The sequence below is a fragment of the Girardinichthys multiradiatus genome, chromosome 2, assembly GCF_021462225.1.
Source record: "Girardinichthys multiradiatus isolate DD_20200921_A chromosome 2, DD_fGirMul_XY1, whole genome shotgun sequence".
Lineage (NCBI taxonomy): Eukaryota > Metazoa > Chordata > Actinopteri > Cyprinodontiformes > Goodeidae > Girardinichthys > Girardinichthys multiradiatus.
In genome coordinates this window covers 11,400,599-11,421,486 of record NC_061795.1, presented here as the reverse complement: position 1 = coordinate 11,421,486, position 20,888 = coordinate 11,400,599, and the positions used below count along the sequence as shown (strand labels likewise).

General features: G+C 39.6%; 1 protein-coding gene across 1 annotated transcript; it reads left to right on the top strand.

The window, feature by feature from the left end:
• Positions 1-13,805: 13,805 nt before the first annotated feature.
• On the top strand, positions 13,806-20,678 carry LOC124883088. Its single transcript, XM_047389996.1, has 5 exons — positions 13,806-13,864; positions 15,680-16,139; positions 18,030-18,098; positions 18,517-18,663; positions 20,466-20,678. Exons 1-5 carry the CDS (start codon positions 13,806-13,808, stop codon positions 20,676-20,678), a joined length of 948 nt encoding a protein of 315 aa, XP_047245952.1.
• The last annotated feature ends 210 nt before the right edge of the window (positions 20,679-20,888 follow it).

The following is a 20,888-nucleotide window of genomic DNA, read 5'->3' as shown; positions in this document are numbered from 1 at the left end:
ATATATTTTCATTGTCCGATGAGCTAACCCCTCCCTCCTACTTCCCCATGTCTAAAGGGATTGCTCAATCCAGCTCTCCATCTAACGGGTCCAGACTTCCCTAAACCTGAAAGATCTTACTAAGCAGGTTTACTGAAAGTTCTGTTCAAGCTGGTGTCGGGAAATGACTCGCCTAGCCTCTGACAGCCTTCATCCAAAAGTCTCGCCCTTCTTCAACTGGAGGTCCGAGCGACCGAGTAGCCTATTGCAGTCATCCACACTTTCGACAGTCACTTTTGTTCACGGCTGCTCATTCCCTATTTTTACAACTGGCTCTTGGTATATGGGCTAGGTTAATTTTAGTGGCTCAGCATGAGCCCCAAGGGCGCTGTTTTAACAAACTTGGCTAAGGCAACCTATAAAAACCTCCTAAAACATCTTAGAACCAGGTGACAAGACTTTTTACCACCAATGAAAAACCAAAAATAAGGTGACTCAATTAATTGAATGTCCACGATTTAACTAGAATTTTATATGCTTTCTTTAATTAGCAACGCTTATGCAGGGGTCAGTAACAGCTTCAATTCGGCAACACGTAATAATTTCAATAATAGAAATAAATCTATCAATTCAGCCTGTCTTACCCTGATGCTGAAACTAGTGAGTTTGGAGAGGCTTTGAAGACAGAGGCTCATCCATGCACCTGATGGAGAAGAATTCTTCTGGTAACAACGAGAGGTTTCTTGAAGGGAATACGACTGTTAGGGTTAATTAATGATTATATATGTTTTAACTTTAATAGAAGTGAAGCTTGCTGTTCAGAGTGATTATATCTTATATGTACAAGAGCTGCAAGATAGAGACAGAATGTTCTAGAACATTCTGTCGGTGCAGCTGTTTCTAATCTTATGAGTGTGCATCCCTCCCTTTAGTGCTTGGAACATTTTGTAACCAGGGCGTTTTCTCTTATCAATAAAATGCAGAGAGAGCAGGGGCTGTCTTCAGAGTGTGGTTTGGAGGATTGTAACTGAGCAGCCTCTGAGACACTCTCACCTGCAGGTTAAAATGAACTAACTTCTCTGTGTCTTTCTTTGTGCAGAATTGTGAAAGTGTTTGGTGTTTAAACCTAACATAAATGGTCCTTCGAGCCGGATGCCAAGATGCTTGACGATCCCAGTGGGTGAGTGAGATTCCAGACAAATCTGTGGCCACAGTATTAATACCCTTTCCGGGACTGGTCCCTCCCTGACAGGCTGGGGTCTGACGGCTGACGGTACTCCCGAGGACACAGAGAACCAGTGAGTAGGTCTTTCATTTAAAAGGAATGAGTGATGAAATGCAAATGACCTAAAATAGTACAGTATAGAGAAACCCTGACAATTCTAGACACTATCAGGTGAACTAAAATAGACAGTTAAATTCCGCAGGAGGGTAGACTCCCTTAGTTGAAATAGACTAATTAAACTCTACACAGGACGGCGGAGTCCTCTGTTGTATTTTTGTGAAAGTAATTAAAGTAAGAGTAAAACGCGTAAAAAAGTGTGACTGAAAAACGAGTGGAAGAGTGAATGGAATCGTAACGACCATTAGGTCCTTACCTTTCATATAAACTGAAAACAAATAGTAAATGGTGAGCCTTTGTGGATGCTTGTAGGCAAGAAAATCCCACCTGAACAGGGTTGAAGTGGATTTTACCACAACTGACTTCTTGATCACCATCCTGTTTTCAAATACATAAATCCAGTATTTAGAATACACCAGGTATTAAAAAACATACTGGATCTAAATCTAGTTCAAAATGGGAAAGGGGCAAAGTAAAGAGAAACAAAAGTTACTTGATAACCTTACATGCAAAGATTGGAAAGCGGTAGAAAAAGAAAATCAAGATGCAGTAGAACCCTTATGTTATTGGATAAAAACCTATAATTATAATGGAAAGCTGTCTACAAGTGCCCTAACAGAATTACAGAATAAAATAAAAATTAAATGCAAAAATAATGAAAAACAAATGAGAAAGGAAGGTTATGCACAGACTCAAGTCTGGGTTAAAATAGCAAAACAACGTGAGGAAGGAGAAAGACTGGCAAAACAGGAAAGAGAGGAAAGGAAGCGACAAAATAAAGAGAAAGAAAAAGCAAGTGAAGAAGAGCAAAAGAGAGAAAAAGAGGAAGCAAAATGGAAAGAAGCAGGACATGAGAACATAATGTTTCACAGAAGAGAAGATAATGAATATTCTGGTCCCTACTTAGCGTTGCAACAGCAGTTGGTGCAGCAACATGGAGGGGCAGTTGGGGGAAACGATGTAAATGCACCCACTGCTCCACCACCTAGTTATACACCACCCAGACCACCCGCTACTCGAAGCGTTGGTCCAGTAGGTTCGTGGTCCTCAAGACTGGGAAATATATTATCTCCACCACCTAAAGTAAACCCCAGTTCTGTCTCCCTAGATGTAGGAGGGGATGTGCAAACTTTTCCCTTAATAGAACTCCCAAATCCACGAGCAGGTGCAGACGGTCAACCAGAAATAATTAGAGTATATCGAACTTGGACCCAGGATGACATTAAAAAGGCTGTAGAAGGTATCCCACACCCAAGAGAGGATGTGGATGAGTGCATGAGGCAGATGGAGGATCTTAGAAAGGCCTATCATCTAAATGGAATAGAAGTCCAACAAGCCTGGATGTGCAAACTTGGTCCTGACTGGTATCATGTAAAGGGAGCTTACACTCCAATAAATGCAGCAGGTGAAAACCTTGCCGCTGATAGCCAAGATTTAACAGGACAGGTAAATCCTCTCCTGGAAAGAATAAAAGGAAAATATAAAAAGAGAGCAAACTATACTGAAATAGGGAGATGTAAACAAAAACCAGACGAACCTTTTGATGAATATAGAGTAAGAATGGCAAAGGTTTTTAAAGTTCACAGTGGACTGGAACCAAGCGAGGATGAAAATGGTGCTTATCAGCAGCAACTAAAAAATGCACTCCACTCAGGCTCAACACCCGACATACATGGCTGGGTGAACCGGCACTACATAGGTATGAGTGGAGGCTCACTTGCGGATTATATAAATCATGCGCTGCACGCTGAGAAAGTTATAAAAAGTAAAAAGAGTAAAAAGGACACAGTCAGAGACGCAGTGTTTTACCAAGAGGAGGACAACACAGTGTACTATCAACAGTCTCAGGGCAGGGGAAGAGGCAGAGGTCGAGGAAGAGGTAGAGGACATTTTGGAGCACAAAATCCAAGAGCATGCTGGTCCTGCGGTAAAGAAGGACACCTAGCTAGAGATTGTAGGGGAGGTCCACCCCCACAAACCAAAAATGCATGACTAGAATTAGAGACAAACGGGACAGAACTTGATCAAAACTTAATACAGGAAAAAACTACCTCAGAAGATGAAGAAATATTAAACCTAGATGACCTGTTTTATGTTGAAAAAATAAGACCTGAGATAACCCTGATAGTACAAGGCACACCTATCACATTCCTTTGTGATAGTGGAGCATGCCGAACAACAATTAGAGAGCAACTACCATATGTGAGACCTAGTGGGAAATGTACCACAGTCCAGGCCGCACAAGGGAAAATTAAACAAGTAAGTGAAACAGAGCCCTTATGGATAAGAGATCCAGAAGGGAAAGCATGCCAGTTATCAGTTTTGATGCTACCAGAATGCCCAGTGAACTTATTGGGAAGAGATGGTTTAATAGCTCTCTGCCTAAGCCTGACACCAACCCCAGAGGGTTTGAGAGTCGTTAGAGGCAAACCTGAGGAAGTCTATGTAGTACAAGGGACGGGGACACCAAATTATTACTACACTTTAGACATCCCTAACAAACCGCCAACTGCAACAGGGGCATCACTAGTAGATGAAGGCCGACAATCAATGCGGAGCCCACAGGATGTTATGTCATCGGATGAATTACATGTGACAATGTGGTATACTGCAAAGCCAGATACAAAGTACATGAGTGAATTGAACAGAATAACTCCAACAAAGATACACCTATACCAGATTGCCACAGGGATATTGTGAAAGCCCCACGATCTACTCCCAAGTTCTTACATCCAGCCTGGCCACCTTTGACCCTCCACAACAGAGCCAATTGCTCACGTATGTGGATGACATACTAGTTGCATCTGAAACCGAAGAAATATGCAAAAAAGACTCTATAGCACTCCTGAAACATTTGGCTAAAGAAGGTCATAAAGTCAGCAAAAATAAATTACAGTTTTGCAAGGAAAGTGTAAAATATCTGGGCCATCAACTCAGTTCAGGGGGAAGAACAATAATGGAAGAAAGGAAAACTGCAATTCTGCAAGCACCAAAACCATTGACAAAGAAACAAATGATGTCTTTTTTAGGACTCACTAATTATTGCAGAAGCTGGGTGCCAAATTATGCGGAGTTAACAGCACCCTTACAAAGCCTAATGTACAAAGAAGAACTTAAAATGTCTGATCACCTAAAATGGAGTCCTGAAGCAGAAGATGCACTTTGTAAACTAAAACAAACTATGGTAGGAAGTTGTGTGTTAGCATTACCAGATTACAACAAAGACTTTGTACAAATGGTAGACTGTAAAGGAAATTTCATGACCTCCGTGCTGACACAACTACATGGAAGTAAATATAAACCAGTAGCCTATTACTCAACCAAAATGGATGCTGTGGCATGTGCCCTTCCGCATTGCGTTAGAGCAGTGGTGGCTGCCTCCCTAGCAGTCACGTCTAGCGCAGATGTTGTACTTTTCCATCCACTCACCTTGAAAGTACCCCATGCAGTTTCAGCACTGCTCTTGCAAACTAAAATGAGTTTTCTGTCACCTGCAAGACATCTTTCCTGTATGTCTATCCTGCTGTCACAACCACATCTCAAAATAGAACGGTGTACAGCACTAAACCCAGCAACATTAATCCCCACAGAGGAGGATGGAGAAACTCATGATTGTGAAACATTATCTGAAGAAATAGCAAAAAGCCGAAAAGACTTAAAAGATACCCCTCTGACAGATGGAGAAACATTATTTGTAGACGGGTCTTCCAAAAAAGATGAGAAAGGTAAAACAAAAACCGGATATGCTGTAGTAACTCTTGATAAAGTACTGAAAGCAGAAGCACTCCCTTCACACTACTCAGCGCAAGCTGCTGAGTTAGTAGCCTTAACTGAAGCATGCAAATTAATGACAGGAAAAAGTGCAACAATATACACTGATAGCCAGTATGCATATGCAACAACGCATACTTTTGCACAACATTGGAAAAATAGGGGTATGATTACCTCCACTGGAAAACCTGTAACACATGCAGCACTATTAACAGAGCTATTGCAAGCAGTCCAACTGCCAAAAAAGCTTGCAATATGCAAATGTGCGGCACACACCACAGGAACAGACACTGTGACTAAAGGCAACGCCTTTGCTGATAAAACTGCTAAAGCAGCTGCAGAACAACAACCAAGTAGTCTTCTCCTAGTAACAATAGAACTAAAAGATGAAACATTACTGGAAATGCAACAACAATCACCCCAAAATGAAATACAAACCTGGCTAAAAAGGGAGCTCAACTTAAAGAAGGAATATACACCTGACCAGAAAATAAACCTATCCTACCAAAAAACCTATACAAATGGGCAGCAATATCGAGTCATGGAGTTTCTCATGTCTCGAGAGGAGGAATGGTAGGATTAGTGAACAAAATATACACAACATATGGATTTAACTCTTATTCAAAAAATTTTTGTAGAACATGTTTGATCTGTGCCAAACACAATGCACAAGGGAACTTCAGACCAAAAAGGGGACAGTTCCCCAAAGCAAAATATCCTTTCCAACACATACATATGGATTTCATAGAATTAAATAAAAGTGAAGGAAAAAAGTACTGTTTAGTAATAATAGACTCTTTTTCTAAATGGATAGAGTTATTTCCTACACAAAATCCTGATGCATTGACCGTAGCAAAAGCACTATGTAAAGATATCATACCTAGATATGGAATTCCAGAAAAAATATATAGTGATAATGGAACTCATTTCGTCAATCAAATGATAGAAAAAATAGGAGAAGCCCTACAAATGGATCTTAGACATCACTGCGCTTATCACCCTCAAAGCGCTGGTCTAGTAGAACGAATGAATGGAACAATAAAAAATCGATTAAAAAAGTGCATGGAAGAAACAGGAAGACCATGGACTAAATGTTTAGACTTAGTAAAGCTCTACATAAACATCACAAGCACAGGAGGACTAACACCCTATGAAACCCTGTTTGGGAGGCCATATAGATTACCATTCTTTAAAAATAAATGGGAAACTGATGATGAAAGCACACTAGCAGATTACATGAGAAAAATGTTACAGCAAAAACAACAAACAGATGAACACGCAAGTGACCATGAGCCTTTTGTGTCTACACAGGAAAAACCATTAGTTGAACCTGGAGACTGGGTCCTGATAAAAAGCATAAAGAAGAAGCATTGGCATTCACCTAAGTGGGAAGGTCCCTATCAGGTGTTGTTGACCACTGGAACTGCAATTAAGATTGCAGAAAGAAACTCATGGATCCATCTGACACATTGTAAAAGAATAATAGAACATGACTAAAATAAGTTTCTTAATAGCAGTGTATATTCTAACCATCATAATTTGTGTTGTGGTCATAGCATTGTGGTATCTGTTGTAGCATTGTAGCTCTTCATCTGACCTTCAGAGAAAGTCCGGCTACAAAGGGAGCTGCAATCATAGTTTGCAGCTGTCTCAAACCGGTGAAGATTGTCCACAGCTCTGCTACAGGTTTTTAGGAAGGGCGCCAATCTACAGAAAGATGTTCACACCAACACACAAAAAGATATTGATAATAGGGGGCGTCATCTCGATCATAATTGTAGGTGCCCTGCTAATATGGGAAAGAAATCATAGAACACTGCACAAAAGATCCCAGGCACGTGACACACACATGTGTAGCGCAAGTAATGCCTATCAATTCGGATTAATGGTGTGTGCACAGTCAAACACCACCACAAGTCTTGTCATTCCACTTACCAGTCTGAGCCATTCGAGCACAAAAGGCCAAGATTATAAAAACTACAAATGGTACTTGACTAATGATCAAAAACAAACACAATGGGCCACAATAGTAGCTGATGCAAATAATGAATGGACCCCAACGTGGGGCACTACTGCATATGCAAAGCACCAGAAAAAACTATTCAAACTTAACGCAACAAGTACAGCTATATATCTAACTGTGAATCTTACAAAAACCTCCCTAAAACCCCCCGAGAGCAACCTACAGGGAGATTGTTGGCTTTTCCTACTAAGGGCCTATTCATCAGGGGCGGATCCCAGTTTCCAACTGTTTATTTGTGAACATGAAAATGCAACGACCCTCTCCCCAAAAACAGTAGAAAAAGGAGTCAGAATTGATCCTGGGAACCTGACAACAGATGACTGGTTCAAAATATCTACAGGAATATCTAAAATAGATAACAACTGGCTCTTAATGGCAGAACAGGCTGCCCAGGCAGCAAAAACAGATTGTGTAGTATGCATGGGAGCCAGACCCCTGCTACAAGTGGTTCCCTCAACGTTGACAGAAAAATGCCTAGTAGAAGTAATGAACAGCACAAGACCCTCGACAAACTGTACTATGTGGGATAAGATTTATCCTTTGACTACCGCCGAAAAACAAAAACCGATGTTTTCAAATAAGGTTGCTCCAGGAAATTTTTCCTGTATAAACCGAACAGGTGTGGGATCAAACATAAGCAGACTCAATAAAGATCAATGTCACTCCATCATAGCAGTAGGTGTCAGCTTTAAACCTAAAGCACGCAGCGACATCTGGTGGTGGTGTGGAGACGATAAACTGTATGACAGACTGCCATACAACACAACTGGTTTGTGTGCATCAGTGTCATTAATATTTCCCGTGTCAGTCATTTCACTCTCAATGGCAGATTTGTTGGGTACAGTAGACAGCATATTTCCACATACCTGGAAAAATAGAGCAAAAAGATCAGGATGGAGTAAAGACGACCCTACTTATATAGATAGCATAGGAGTACCAAGAGGGGTTCCTGATGAATATAAGTTAGCAGATCAAGTAGCAGCAGGTTTTGAATCCACCATATGCTGGTGGTGCACAATAAATAAAAACGTTGATAGAATCAATTACATCCATTACAATGTGCAACGACTAGGAAATAAAACTGAAGAAGGATTCTCAGCCATCCATGAACAGTTGTCAGCTACCTCTCTAATGGCTTTCCAAAATAGAATTGCTGTTGATATGCTCTTAGCTGAAAAAGGTGGAGTATGTTCAATATTTGGGCATCAATGTTGTACGTTCATTCCAAATAACACCGCAGCTGATGGGAGCCTCACCAAGGCCCTGGAGGGCCTTAGGTCACTTAACAGCAAAATGAAAGATCATTCTGGAGTTGACACCACAATGTGGGATGGGTTTGGAGAAATGTTTGGTAAATATAAACAATTAGTGCTATCTATCCTTATGTCAATAGCAGTCTTTGCAGCTATTCTCACTTTGTGTGGATGTTGTTGTATTCCATGTATAAGAGCTTTGTGCACCCGTATAATAACCTCTGCTATTCAGCCAGTCAAAACAGAAATGTCAGAGATGTATGCTCTCCTGAGACCTGATGAGACAGAAGGAGACAGCGAAGGTGATGATGACCAGGAAGAAGAAGAGACTTCTCTGCATTTCCCTGATCTGTATCCTGACCCTAACGACAATTAGTTGTATACAGTAAACTTAAAGACCTCCTGCTACTTTTTCAATGACATGTACAGATAAAACACACCATGATGTCTTAACTGAAAATCTGAGAAGAAAAGGTTAATGATTGATGTATCAAGTGTTAAAACATTTATAAAGAGGAGGAAAATGTTAGGGTTAATTAATGATTATATATGTTTTAACTTTAATAGAAGTGAAGCTTGCTGTTCAGAGTGATTATATCTTATATGTACAAGAGCTGCAAGATAGAGACAGAATGTTCTAGAACATTCTGTCGGTGCAGCTGTTTCTAATCTTATGAGTGTGCATCCCTCCCTTTAGTGCTTGGAACATTTTGTAACCAGGGCGTTTTCTCTTATCAATAAAATGCAGAGAGAGCAGGGGCTGTCTTCAGAGTGTGGTTTGGAGGATTGTAACTGAGCAGCCTCTGAGACACTCTCACCTGCAGGTTAAAATGAACTAACTTCTCTGTGTCTTTCTTTGTGCAGAATTGTGAAAGTGTTTGGTGTTTAAACCTAACAACGACTTAATCTTCAGTTTTCTTCCTTTAAGTGGCAGGTACTGATGCTCCAGGCTTCAATGGTTAAACAGGATCTGTGTTGTCATATGTCTCAGAAAGTAGTTTCCAGAGGCTGAAGAGTTGAAGGAAACCAGGAGACATAAATAAGGTTGATTCAGGATTTCCAGAAGCCTGAAACGTAGATCAATCAGCTGTTCACCTATCAAGTTCACTTCTGTTGTCTGGATACAAAGGCTTTCGATGAAATCAGATTCTTAATCTTGAGGCACAGTCCTTCTAAGGCAAACGGGTTGATCCTCTTATTAATGCAGTCGATCAGCTGGGCGGTGTCTCTGGTCCTCTGATTCATCTGTAGCATCTCTCCGATCTTGTTCGCTGGTCTTCTGCAAGGAAACAACCAACTAGTTCCTCTATTCTTGCCCATTTTATAGAGCATTTCCACCAAACCCTTTGTGCTCATTGGTCAGTGGTTGTTGCCATGGCTGTCCCATTGGTCACCCATGACATAAGGTGATTTTCTGGAATTTCCTGAGTCGTGTCCATATCAGACATGCCATCATCACTTCAGTCCTGAGCTGTCTGCTGGCCTCTTCTTTGCCCTGTGCCCCCGGATCAGTCATCAGTCTTGTGCTATAAGCTACAGCTCTCACTTCCCCAATTCCCGAACATCTGTTCTATCCCTGTCTCACTCAACGTTACACTTCCTCTTAAACAGAGGCTTTAATTCTTACATTGGTGCTGCTCAAACGTTTAGTTACAGCATTTACTTCATTTACAGTTTAAAACCATTACTTAAACTTCATCCTTTTTATTCATACACCACACAACATTATCTCTTTCACATTTAGCTGATTGAGAATGTCAAACCTTAAAGTTTTTTTTTTTTTTTTTACTCTAATTCTCAGTTCTTAACCACATTTCAATCATACATCTTTTAACTTGTTAATCAAAGATTACTAATTTTATTCAATACATGTGAAAGAATATAAAATCATCATACATCATTTCTTTGGATATACTTGTTTATATTTTTGCAAAAGATAAGACAGATAACATGTGGCAGACAATATGTGCCTCCACACAGGCCTCTCCAGTCTCTCAGCTCCAGAATATGAGAACAAGCTTGTTTCACTCCCCACTGCTTCAACTGTGTATTTATAATAATTATTACATGGATTACACATAAGGATATAAGGATATTTATTGTAATTTTTATGGATTTAACTGTGAGCAGTTAATGAATGTTGCATGGATTACATGGAAAAATCTCACCTTATTTTGACACCCTCTTCTTGAGATCAGACTGTATCCATGCCCAAAGTCCCAAAAGTCAGAGAAAATCAAGGTCTTCATGTGTTCGGCTTTCACCCTTGGGGAAGTCTCCTTTGAAGTGGGGAACACCATAAGCCTTCCATATCCAGGGAAACATCGTGTTCAGCCATTCTTCATGTTCAGTCCAGATGGTTTTGACCAGGAGGTTTTGAAGGAGAGGTAACCTTTTTCAGTCTGGTGAAATTGGTTTTTTGGCTTTCACAAAAGAACACAGACTGGTTCTTTACGGGAGGGTGTTCTGTCCAAGGCAAACAGACGTTCAGAGAGATTGTGTTCCAGCCAGTTTGGTTGGCATATTTTGAAGGACCATGAGCGGCCTTAACATGGGTTAAGTTCCATGGTCCCACTCCGGCTTGGTAAAGTATAATTAACAAAAGAATAATGCCTATAAGCAAAGCAAAAAGCCTAAGAAAAGTCTTTAAACAATACGCTTTATCCATAATCTTTATCCGTTTCCATAGCTTGGGTCGAGTAGAGGGAGTTGTGTTGTCAGGGTCGTCGGAAGGCTCTTCGTCTTGGGCATTAAAAGTAGCTAAATATCTGAGAGGAATCATGTCTGAATGAGCCTCTGGCATGGTTATCCTCGGGAATAGCCCGCTAATTGTGTGAATGCTGAAGGCATTCACAGTATAGAGATCCTGTTTCTCTTTATTCTTTATTATTGTGTGAATGCCTTCAGCATTCACAGTATAGAGATCATGTTTCTCTTTATTCTTTATTATTGTGTGAATGCTGAAGGCATTCACAGTATAGTGATCCTGTTTCTCTTTATTCTTTATTATTATTGTGTGAATGCTGTAGAACGGACAAACTCTCTTCACTCGCTCAATTTACAATCTACCTATACAAATTATACATCAAAACGTAGGAATCTCTTTCGCGATTAAGAAAATGTCACCCTCATTGATGTGGGACAAACAGTTTTCCAGCAACATGCCCCGAAGCAACACAAAGTCAACACACCCTCTATAGGAAATCTATACCAGGTCACCAGGTCAAAGTCTATCAGAACCAGGTCAAACCTATCAGAACCAGGAAGAAAACTTCACCAGAGCCAGGTCCAAATCTCCTTCAGAATCCGGAGGTCCCTTCTATCAGAACCATGGTCCAACATTCCTCAGAACCAGACCCAAACTCAATCAGAACCAGGAGGAATTCTTCATCAGAACCAGTTAGGAACCCTTCATCAGAACCAGACCCAAACTCCAGCAGAAACAGGAACAAATCTCATTCAGAACCAGACCCAAACTCCATCAGAACCAGTTAGGAACCCTCCATCAGAACCAGACCCAAACTCCATCAGAACCAGGAGGAATTCTGTATCAGGACCAGTTAGTCACCCACTATCAGAACCAGGTCCAAACTCAGTCAGAACCAGAAAGAAACCTCTATCAGAACCAGTTCCAAGAAGCATCAGAACCTGGAAAAAATCTCCATCAGAACCGGACCCAAACTCCATCAGAACCAGTTAGGAACTTTCCATCAGAACCAAACCCAAACTCCATCAGAACAGGAACAAATCTCCATCAGAACCAGGAAGAAACTTTAATCGAAACCAGCTCCCAACTCCACCAGAACATGGCAAAGATCTCTATCAGAACCAGATACAAACTCCATCAGAACCAGGAAGAGAACTCCACCAGAACCAGGTCCAAATCATTTTCTGAATCAGGAGGACCCTTCTACCAGAACCATGTCTAACATTCATCAGAACCAGACCCAAACTCCATCACAACCATGAGGAATTCTTCATCAGAACCAGTTAGGGACCCTCTGTCTTCGACAAGAAGACAAAAGGGTGTAACAGCAGCCAGAAGAGCAGCTGCTCCACCTCTGACAGCAGATTTGGATGAAGATGCAGCAACAGCAGCAGCTGTACACTGGGTCAGAGTAAGATGGTGCATGCTTGTTATGTTAATTATATTTGATCTATTTCTTTTTTTCTGAAAATAAAAAATGATGTCCTTTAATCTCCCTCTCCTTGTTATTTTCTGTTCACAAATCATTGATATGTCAGGAAAAGGAAAATCTCCGAACCTGTGAACTTAACAAAGATATCTGCCTTTTGGTTATTAACATTTTCCTTCTGTAGGGTGAAACAATATTCTAACTACTTTAATTAGCCTATGTTCGCAATTTATGAAATAATCTCTGACCCCTTCTTGTTTTAAAGACATTATGTATGGGGAAAAAGTGGCCTAGTGGCTTGAGAGCAGGACATTTGCGTTCCGGAAAGGCCACAGTACTCTGGTTCAAATCTCAGAGCATGCCACTCTTGGACCCTGAGCAAAAGACCCCTAGCCCCTGAATGCTCCCCAGGCGCCACAGAATGGCAGCCTACTGCGCCCTATGGGATGGGTTAAATGCAGAGGATAATTTTGTTGGAATGTATAATTGTAATGACAAATAAAGATTATTCTATTCTATCCTATTTATAATTAGTTGTAATACTAATATATAGATAATATGTATGATATATTATTACATATATATTGTTTCCGGTAGCTGCGCTCGAGCTTCCGCGGCGCGAAACTTGAAAGTCGGCTTTCCGAGAGCTGTGATTTTCGATCCAGACAGAGGAACAAAGAAAATAGGTAAGGGACTTGGTGAATTTGATAAAAGAAAGTATTTCCAGTTTATTGAAAATAGTACACGGTTTATGAAAGATGTGACAATCACATAACTAATGTTTCGTGGTTAAATACTCTTTAATAACTGATTTTGGCATGACGGATTACATAGATCCGTCGAGACAAGCTACATTTAACAAGGACAGTCTGACTCACAGTTTTTTTCGACCTCCTGATTACTTTTAAGTTCATATAGTCGTTTTTTTATTCTTCGCTTCCCACTTATATTCATAACATATATACTGTTTGCTATAAGAACATGAATTAATTGTGCGATATAAGAATTACAATGATATTTGAATTTGGACAGTTAATAGCTCACGCTGTTCACTGCGCAGATGGTTATGTAAACCCAGATTTGTAAGAGAGAAGCGTGAAGAGAAGCGTAAAGGCTTCGAGTGCGTAAATACGCAGTCAGAGGCATTCTGCGCAAATGAACAGGGAGGATAAATCAGGGCGTAGGGTGACATGACAAACCTGCTGCTGCGGACAGTGATGACAGAGCTTAACAAACTGTAACAGTCCTAAAAAGCAAGAGCAAAACATAACAGAAGGAAAAACATCAGCAGCAGGATCATAATGACGCAGCGCAACAACCTCCTGCGTGCTTCAAGCAGAGGGTGCCTGTTCGTTCCACGGTAAAACACGCAGCGCCAGGCCAGCTGTGGTTTTCACTGAGTCCACAGCAGGATCCGCCATCAGGAGTGGACCACTTCCCTCAAAGTCCGTGGCCGAAGACGCTTCTTTGTAGTTTTGCTCCAGTTCGGCTGAACCTGCAACCTCTGGATCGGGTGACAGTTCCTCCTGCAACCCATCCAGGGGCCGCAGGAACAGCGGAAAATAAAAAATTGTTAGATAATCAAATTTGACCTTATATTAAATATTTAGTTTTTCTTGCGGTCGTATTGTTGAACAGTATAGAATTATTTACAGCATAATTAAAAGCTTTTAAAACAACTAAGTTTTAACTGAGTTAAAAACAAAAAACCGTTTCTACATATATTTCTACATCCGAGTCTGGACCTTATCCCACGTCACTGAACTAAGATCTAATATAGCCCGGGAAATAACAAATATGTTCATGTTATAGACTATTATTATATCACAAATAATCCCAACAACTATTTATTAAGAACAATCATTAGGCCTACATTGATACACGAACCGGTAGAATAATGATAAACAGGTGTTTTCATTGTAAATCTGATTTATCCGATGTAATATTTTCTTATTAAAATAAAGAAAATAAAAAAAATAAATAAAACATCATCTTCCAAACAATGACTCTGACAGGCTGCAAGAGGTCCTGATTATTTTTTTATTCTATTATGTCAAAGATGTTCAGATGAACAGAGAAGGTCGTTGCTGTTCTTTTCTTCTCCACATAGCGACCTGCCATCGGTGCGCGATGCTGTTGCAGATGCCAGCTTTTTTTGGATCACGCATGGATGACAGACTAATAATGACCGCAGCTATTTGCAGTTTTAGTGAGTTAATAACACTACAGGTGTTCTAGAAACATGTTGGCATCAACTCTTCCCAGAATTTGACAATTTTGCGCTGAAATGTCCAGTATTGCACATTCATTGAGGCAACTGGTAAGTGCTAATATTATGAGAATAAAGTGGTGGAATAAAGTAATAACGGCTCTTTTTCCACAAAACAAGCATTTTCTTCCAAATCCGTGTTTCAAAGTCCTGACAATAATAATTTGCTGCTGATGTGCTAACAGATTAAGAAGGTCGTTGTGAAACCGATAAAGTATAAGTTTACAAGATGCTCAACATTCCGTTTTTAACGCATGGAAAACTGCACTTTTAAATTCCGACTTTATTCTTCAAAAATTACTACTTCATTCTCGCAATATTACGACTTTACTTTCGTAATTCCTCAAAATAACAAGATTAATAGCCTGACTCTAATACACCGTCGTAGTATAAACTATTCATATAAACATTCATGTTTTAAATGCCACATTCTCAACAAGTTAACTGGGTTGTGGGTATTTCCAGATGTCCTACAAAAATTGTTTTATCTGATTGTTGCACATTGCCAAAACTTCTGTCTGTTGATAACAAAAATTAGCCTCCTTGAGTACATCACTGAAAGCAGTTATTAAATCAGATTGCAAAGGTAATAGAATAAATACTGAATAAATTAAGCCAAGAACTGTTCACAACTCCAGCAGATCTAGATTTACAATGAATTTCATTCAAACAAATAGGTGACAACAAAGTGGGTATGTTTCAAAATATTAAAATCTGTTAGGAGTAAAATAAATAAATAAGAAATTCCAAATTTTTACAGAAAACCTGTATTTAAAAGTATTCCAAGCACATCTACAATTGGAACTGCATTAGAAATGCATACATATTCTTTTAATGTAATTAAGACTTTGGTTTTATGAAACAACCTCAGAGAGTTATAATTCCTTTTTATGTCTTCTCTTCCAGAATGGCTCTTGCAAAATTGCTAAATTCACATCCAGAGACTCCCTATCGTCACCTCCCCCCCCTACATGTTTCTGATTTGAAACTTAAAGAAAGGCCCAAGGTATTGTCCTGGACTTTCACGGAGAACACAGCCATACCAGCTTCAGTAAAAGAAAAGAAAATTGCGGCACTAACAGATGGTGAGCTGGTAACTACAGTTACCCTATTTGAGGAGTTTGCTGGAAAGGTAAAGGAAGGCTCCTCCTATATAATTAGAGGGCATGAGCTGAGGGGTCAGGGCCCACCCTTCTATATTAATATAACAAGTAGGACCCAGTTCTTTCGTGGCCCAGCTCTAAGAATTGAGGAACACCTTCTTGCAAAAGCTGAGGCACTGCTGGAGCCTCCATCACCGCTTACACCGCTGGACGCCAGTCTTGGAACCAAAAGCCTAATGACAGTGGAGGGTGAAGTGGTTGAGGTAGGCTTATTTAGATATTCATACTTACATGTACATATATGTTATGTGTGTATATGTATATAGCGCTCAAAAAGTTTAGAAATCCTTTCTCATTTAATGGTTTCCTTCACGTTTATGACTATTTACATTGTATGTAGATTTTCACTTAAGACATCAAAACAGTGAATGAACACATATTAAAATATATAGCAAACAAAAATTGTAGAAGAATTTCAAGAACTTTAAATATGTTTTATATTTAGGATTCCTTAAAGTAGCCACCCTTTGCTGTAATGAGTGAAATATTAACCTTTGGGCATCTCTCAGTGGACCTCTGGGAAGTTCTTTCAAGACTCTTTGGAAAACTATTTCAGGTAACCACCTCATGGAGATCACAGAGAGAATGCCAGAGAGCAAAGCAGTAATTTCAGCAAAGGGAGAATCTAAAATATAAAAATGTTTAGTAATTTCACACTTTTTGTTTACTACATAATTCCATGTGTGTTCATTCATAGGTTTGTTGCCTTTTGTAAAATTCTACAATTTAAATAGTCATGAAAATAAAAAGACCCATTAAGTGAGAAAGCGTATATAAAACATTTGACCGGTAGTATATGTATATATATTCACCGGCCACTTTATTAGGTACATCTTGCTAGTATCGGGTTGGACCCCCTTTTGCCTTCAGAACCGCCTTAATCCTTTGTGGCATAGATTCAACAAGGTACTGGAAACATTCCTCAGAGAGTTTGGTCCATATTGACATGATAGCATCATGCAGATGCTGCAGATTTGTCGGCTGCATCCATGATGCGAATCTCCCGTTCCACCACATCCCAAAGGTGCTCTATTGGATTGAGATCTGGTGACTGTGGAGACCATTTAAGTCCAGTGAACTCATTGTCATGTTCAAGAAACCAGTCTGAGATGATTCGTGCTTTATGACATGGCGCGTTATCCTGCTGGAAATAACCATCAGAAGATGGGTACACTGTGGTCATAAAGGGATGGACATAGTCAGCAACAATACTCAGGTAGGCTGTGGCGTTGACACGATGCTCAATTGGTACCAAGGGGCCCAAAGTGTGCCAAGAAAATATCCCCCACACCATTACACCACCACCACCAGCCTGAACCGTTGATACAAGGCAGGATGGATCCATGCTTTTATGTTGTTGATGCCAAATTCTGACCCTACCATCCGAATGTTGCAGCAGAAATCAGACCAGGCAACGTTTTTCCAATCTTCTATTGTCCAATTTTGGTGAGCCTGTGTGAATTGTAGCCTCAGTTTCCTGTTCTTAGCTGACAGGAGTGGCACTCGGTGTGGTCTTCTGCTGCTGTAGCCCATCCGCCTCAAGGTTTGACATGTTGTGCGTTCAGAGATGCTCTTCTGTATGCCTTGGTTGTAACCAGTGGTTGTATGAGTTGGTGTTGCCTTTCTATCAGCTCAAACCAGTCTGGCCATTCTCCTCTGACCTCTGGCATCAACAAGGCATTTGCGCCCACAGAACCGCCGCTCACTGGATATTTTCTCTTTTTCGGATCATTCTCTGTAAACCCTAAAGATGGTAGTGCGTGAAAATCCCAGTAGATCAGCAGTTTCTGAAATACTCAGACCAGCCCGTCTGGCACCAACAACCATGCCACGTTCAAAGTCACTTAAATCACCTTTCTTCTCCATTCTGATGCTCGGTTTGAACTACAAGCAGATCGTCTTGACCATGTCTACATGCCTAAATGCATTAAATTGCTGCCATGTGATTGGCTGATTTGCATTAACGAGCAGTTGGACAGGTGTACCTAATAAAGTGGCTGGTGATTGTATATATATATATATATATATATATATATATATATATATATTGTTTATATGTACACGTCTATGTATATATACATATATCTATGTAGGTATCTGCAATCAAGAAGGTGGGATCGAGGAAGGAGCAGATACCTTTAAAGACCATCAAACTCAAACAGGTAAATGTGTTCTGTTATTTAAGATTGGATTTCACGTTCCTATGAGACTGCAATTTTTGGTCAAGATGAACCTGGGAAGTAAACTGTCCTACTAGTTTGTTTTGCAATCTTGAAACCAATCCATCTAAGTTGCATCTGTTGTTCATACGTTCATTAAAATATTTGCTTAGCTATCTTTTGATTTATCAATCCTACAAAATTTACAATGTGCCTTATCTTGGAAGAATATGTTTATAATGAAGTTATGGTTTTATAATTTGACATGTATTTTGACAGACTTGACAGGTTTTGGGAACTCTGAAAATTGAGCCTAAACAAATATAAAATTGTAACCCCAGAAAAGTCTAGGACTTGTTTAATTTATTTAACGATAAAGCTTTAGGTTAATGTAGGTTAATGTTATTATCTGACTTTGTAGGACCAGCATATCATACCGTTATCCCTGTGGCGGGAAGCTGCAACTGTGGCTCTGGCTGTGGGAGATACCATCTCTCTCAGCCATGTAAAGGCTTCGAAGAGTAGTTATGGTAACCAACTACAAACAACGACATTCTCCATGATCAAGGTATTGTGTAGTAAATGTATTCATATTTAAAGTGTTATCATTTGACAAACATTTGCAAGAAATTTCATGGTTACACATTTTGACACAATTACAGTGGCTTGTAAAAGTATACATACCCCTTGAACTTTTCCACATATTGACACATTACAACCACAAACAAATATATTTTATTGTACTTTTATGTGAAAGACCAACAGTACAAAAACAGCTGCTCTGTGAAGGCCTCTGAGGTTGGTTTAGAGAATATTGCAGACGGCATCATGAAGTCCAAGGAACAACCAGACAGGTCAGGAATAAAGTTGTGGAGAAGTTTAAAGTAGGTTTAGGCTATAAAAAGATTTCCCAAGCTTTAAAAATCTCATGGAGCACTATTTAATCCATCATCCGGATATGGAAAGAGTATGGCACAACTGTAAACCTACTAAGACAAGGCCGTCCACCTAAACTTACAGGCCGAATAAGGAGAGCACTGATCAGAGATGCAGCCAAGAGGCCCATGGTGACTCTGGATGAACTGCAGCAATCCACAGCTCAGGTGGGGGAATCTGTCCACAGGAGAACTATTAGTCGTGCACTGCGCAAGTGTGGTCTTTATGGAGTGGCAAGAAAAAAGCCATTGTTAAAAGAAAACCTTTGGAAGTCCTGTTTGCAGTTTGGCAGACGCCATGTTGGGGACACAGCAAACATGTGGAAGAAGGTGCTTTGGTCAGATGAGACAAAAATTGACCTTTTTGGCCAAAATGCAAAGCGAGAACTAACACCGCACATCACTCTGAACACATCATCCCCACTGTCAAATGTTGTGGTGGCAGCATCATGCTTTGGGGTTGCTTCTCTTCAGCAGGGACAGGGAAGGTGGTCAAAGTTGATGGGAAGATGGATGGATCCAAATACAGGACAATCTAGGAAGAAGACCTGTTGGTGTCTCCAAAAGACTTGAGACTGGCGCGGAGGTTCACCTTCCAGCAGGACAACGACCCTCAATATAAAGCCAGGGCTACAATGGTTTAAAACAACCACAATGGAATAGTTTAAAAGAAAACATATTCATGCGTTAGAAAGAAGAATAACTTCTTGAAGAATAACTTCTTGAAGAATAACTAATAGGGCTGTGAGAGGCGAGATTCTTACTGGTTGGTAGGGGATCAAATAAAGATGTCATGCAATAAAATGCAAATTAATTGCATAAAAATGACACTATGTGATTTTCTGGATTTTTGTTTTAGATTCCATCACTCTCATTTGAAGAGTATTATAACAAAAAATTAAAGACTTCTACATGCTTCGCAAGGGGAAAAACCTGCAAAATCTGCAGTGTAGCAAATACTTCCCAGCACAAGCAGCGCTCTTGCAGCCCCACACAAGGACATTGCCACGACCAGGAGAGGCTTCCGTAATGCATGCTGTGTGCGCCATATGGTGTCACAGGAAACAGTCCAAATAAAAACAATGAAAAACACTCCAGTTTGGCTTTCTACTTCTTTAGCTAACTGCAATAAACTTCCATGGCAATTCTCTTCAACCTTTTGCCATTAGAAGATGCTCCTGTCAAGATGTAGAATGTTTAATTGCAAAACTATGGCTGAAAATTTAAAAAAGTGAAAAGTACTTGCAGGCCTAAAATGTATATACATTGTTTAGATCACCACAAAAATTAGGAAAACATTCATGTTCGTAACATGAACTAAGCATCCAACATTTCAGCAAAAACAAATTGTCCGTTTAGTTTTATTTCTTAGGAAAGAAATGTCTAAATTGAAATGTTTGTTTGTTGTCCTGTCATATTTTCTCTGTTTTAAAAGGCCAAAGAGGAAGTACGAACTTCCTCGTGCATCATTGGAGTCATGGAAGGGGAAGAAGGGGAGAATCTTCTCCGTGTTTTGTTTGAGGATGGGCAAACCGCTCTCATCTCACAAGAAATGTGGGCTCCCTTTGATGAACCTCTTAAATTGGACAAAATCCAGGTCAACGTTAAGTTGTCTGGGAACAAAATAGTCCATATCAGACAGATGTAATGATATATATATATATATATATATATATATATATATATATATATCATGATATATATATATGTATATATATCTATAATATATATATCTATATATATATATATATATATATATGATATATATATATATATATATATAGATATATATATCATATAATATATATGTATATATATATATATAATTATATATATATATATATATATATCATATGAT

Bases quoted from the DNA above. Each gene is read 5' to 3' on its own strand.
- LOC124883088 (XM_047389996.1), top strand. From the start codon at position 13,806: ATGACGCAGCGCAACAACCTCCTGCGTGCTTCAAGCAGAGGGTGCCTG. The intron at 13,865-15,679 runs GTAAAACACGCA...CTTCTCTTCCAG, and splicing joins GGGTGCCTGTTCGTTCCACG to AATGGCTCTTGCAAAATTGC. The intron at 18,099-18,516 runs GTAAATGTGTTC...CTGACTTTGTAG, and splicing joins AGACCATCAAACTCAAACAG to GACCAGCATATCATACCGTT.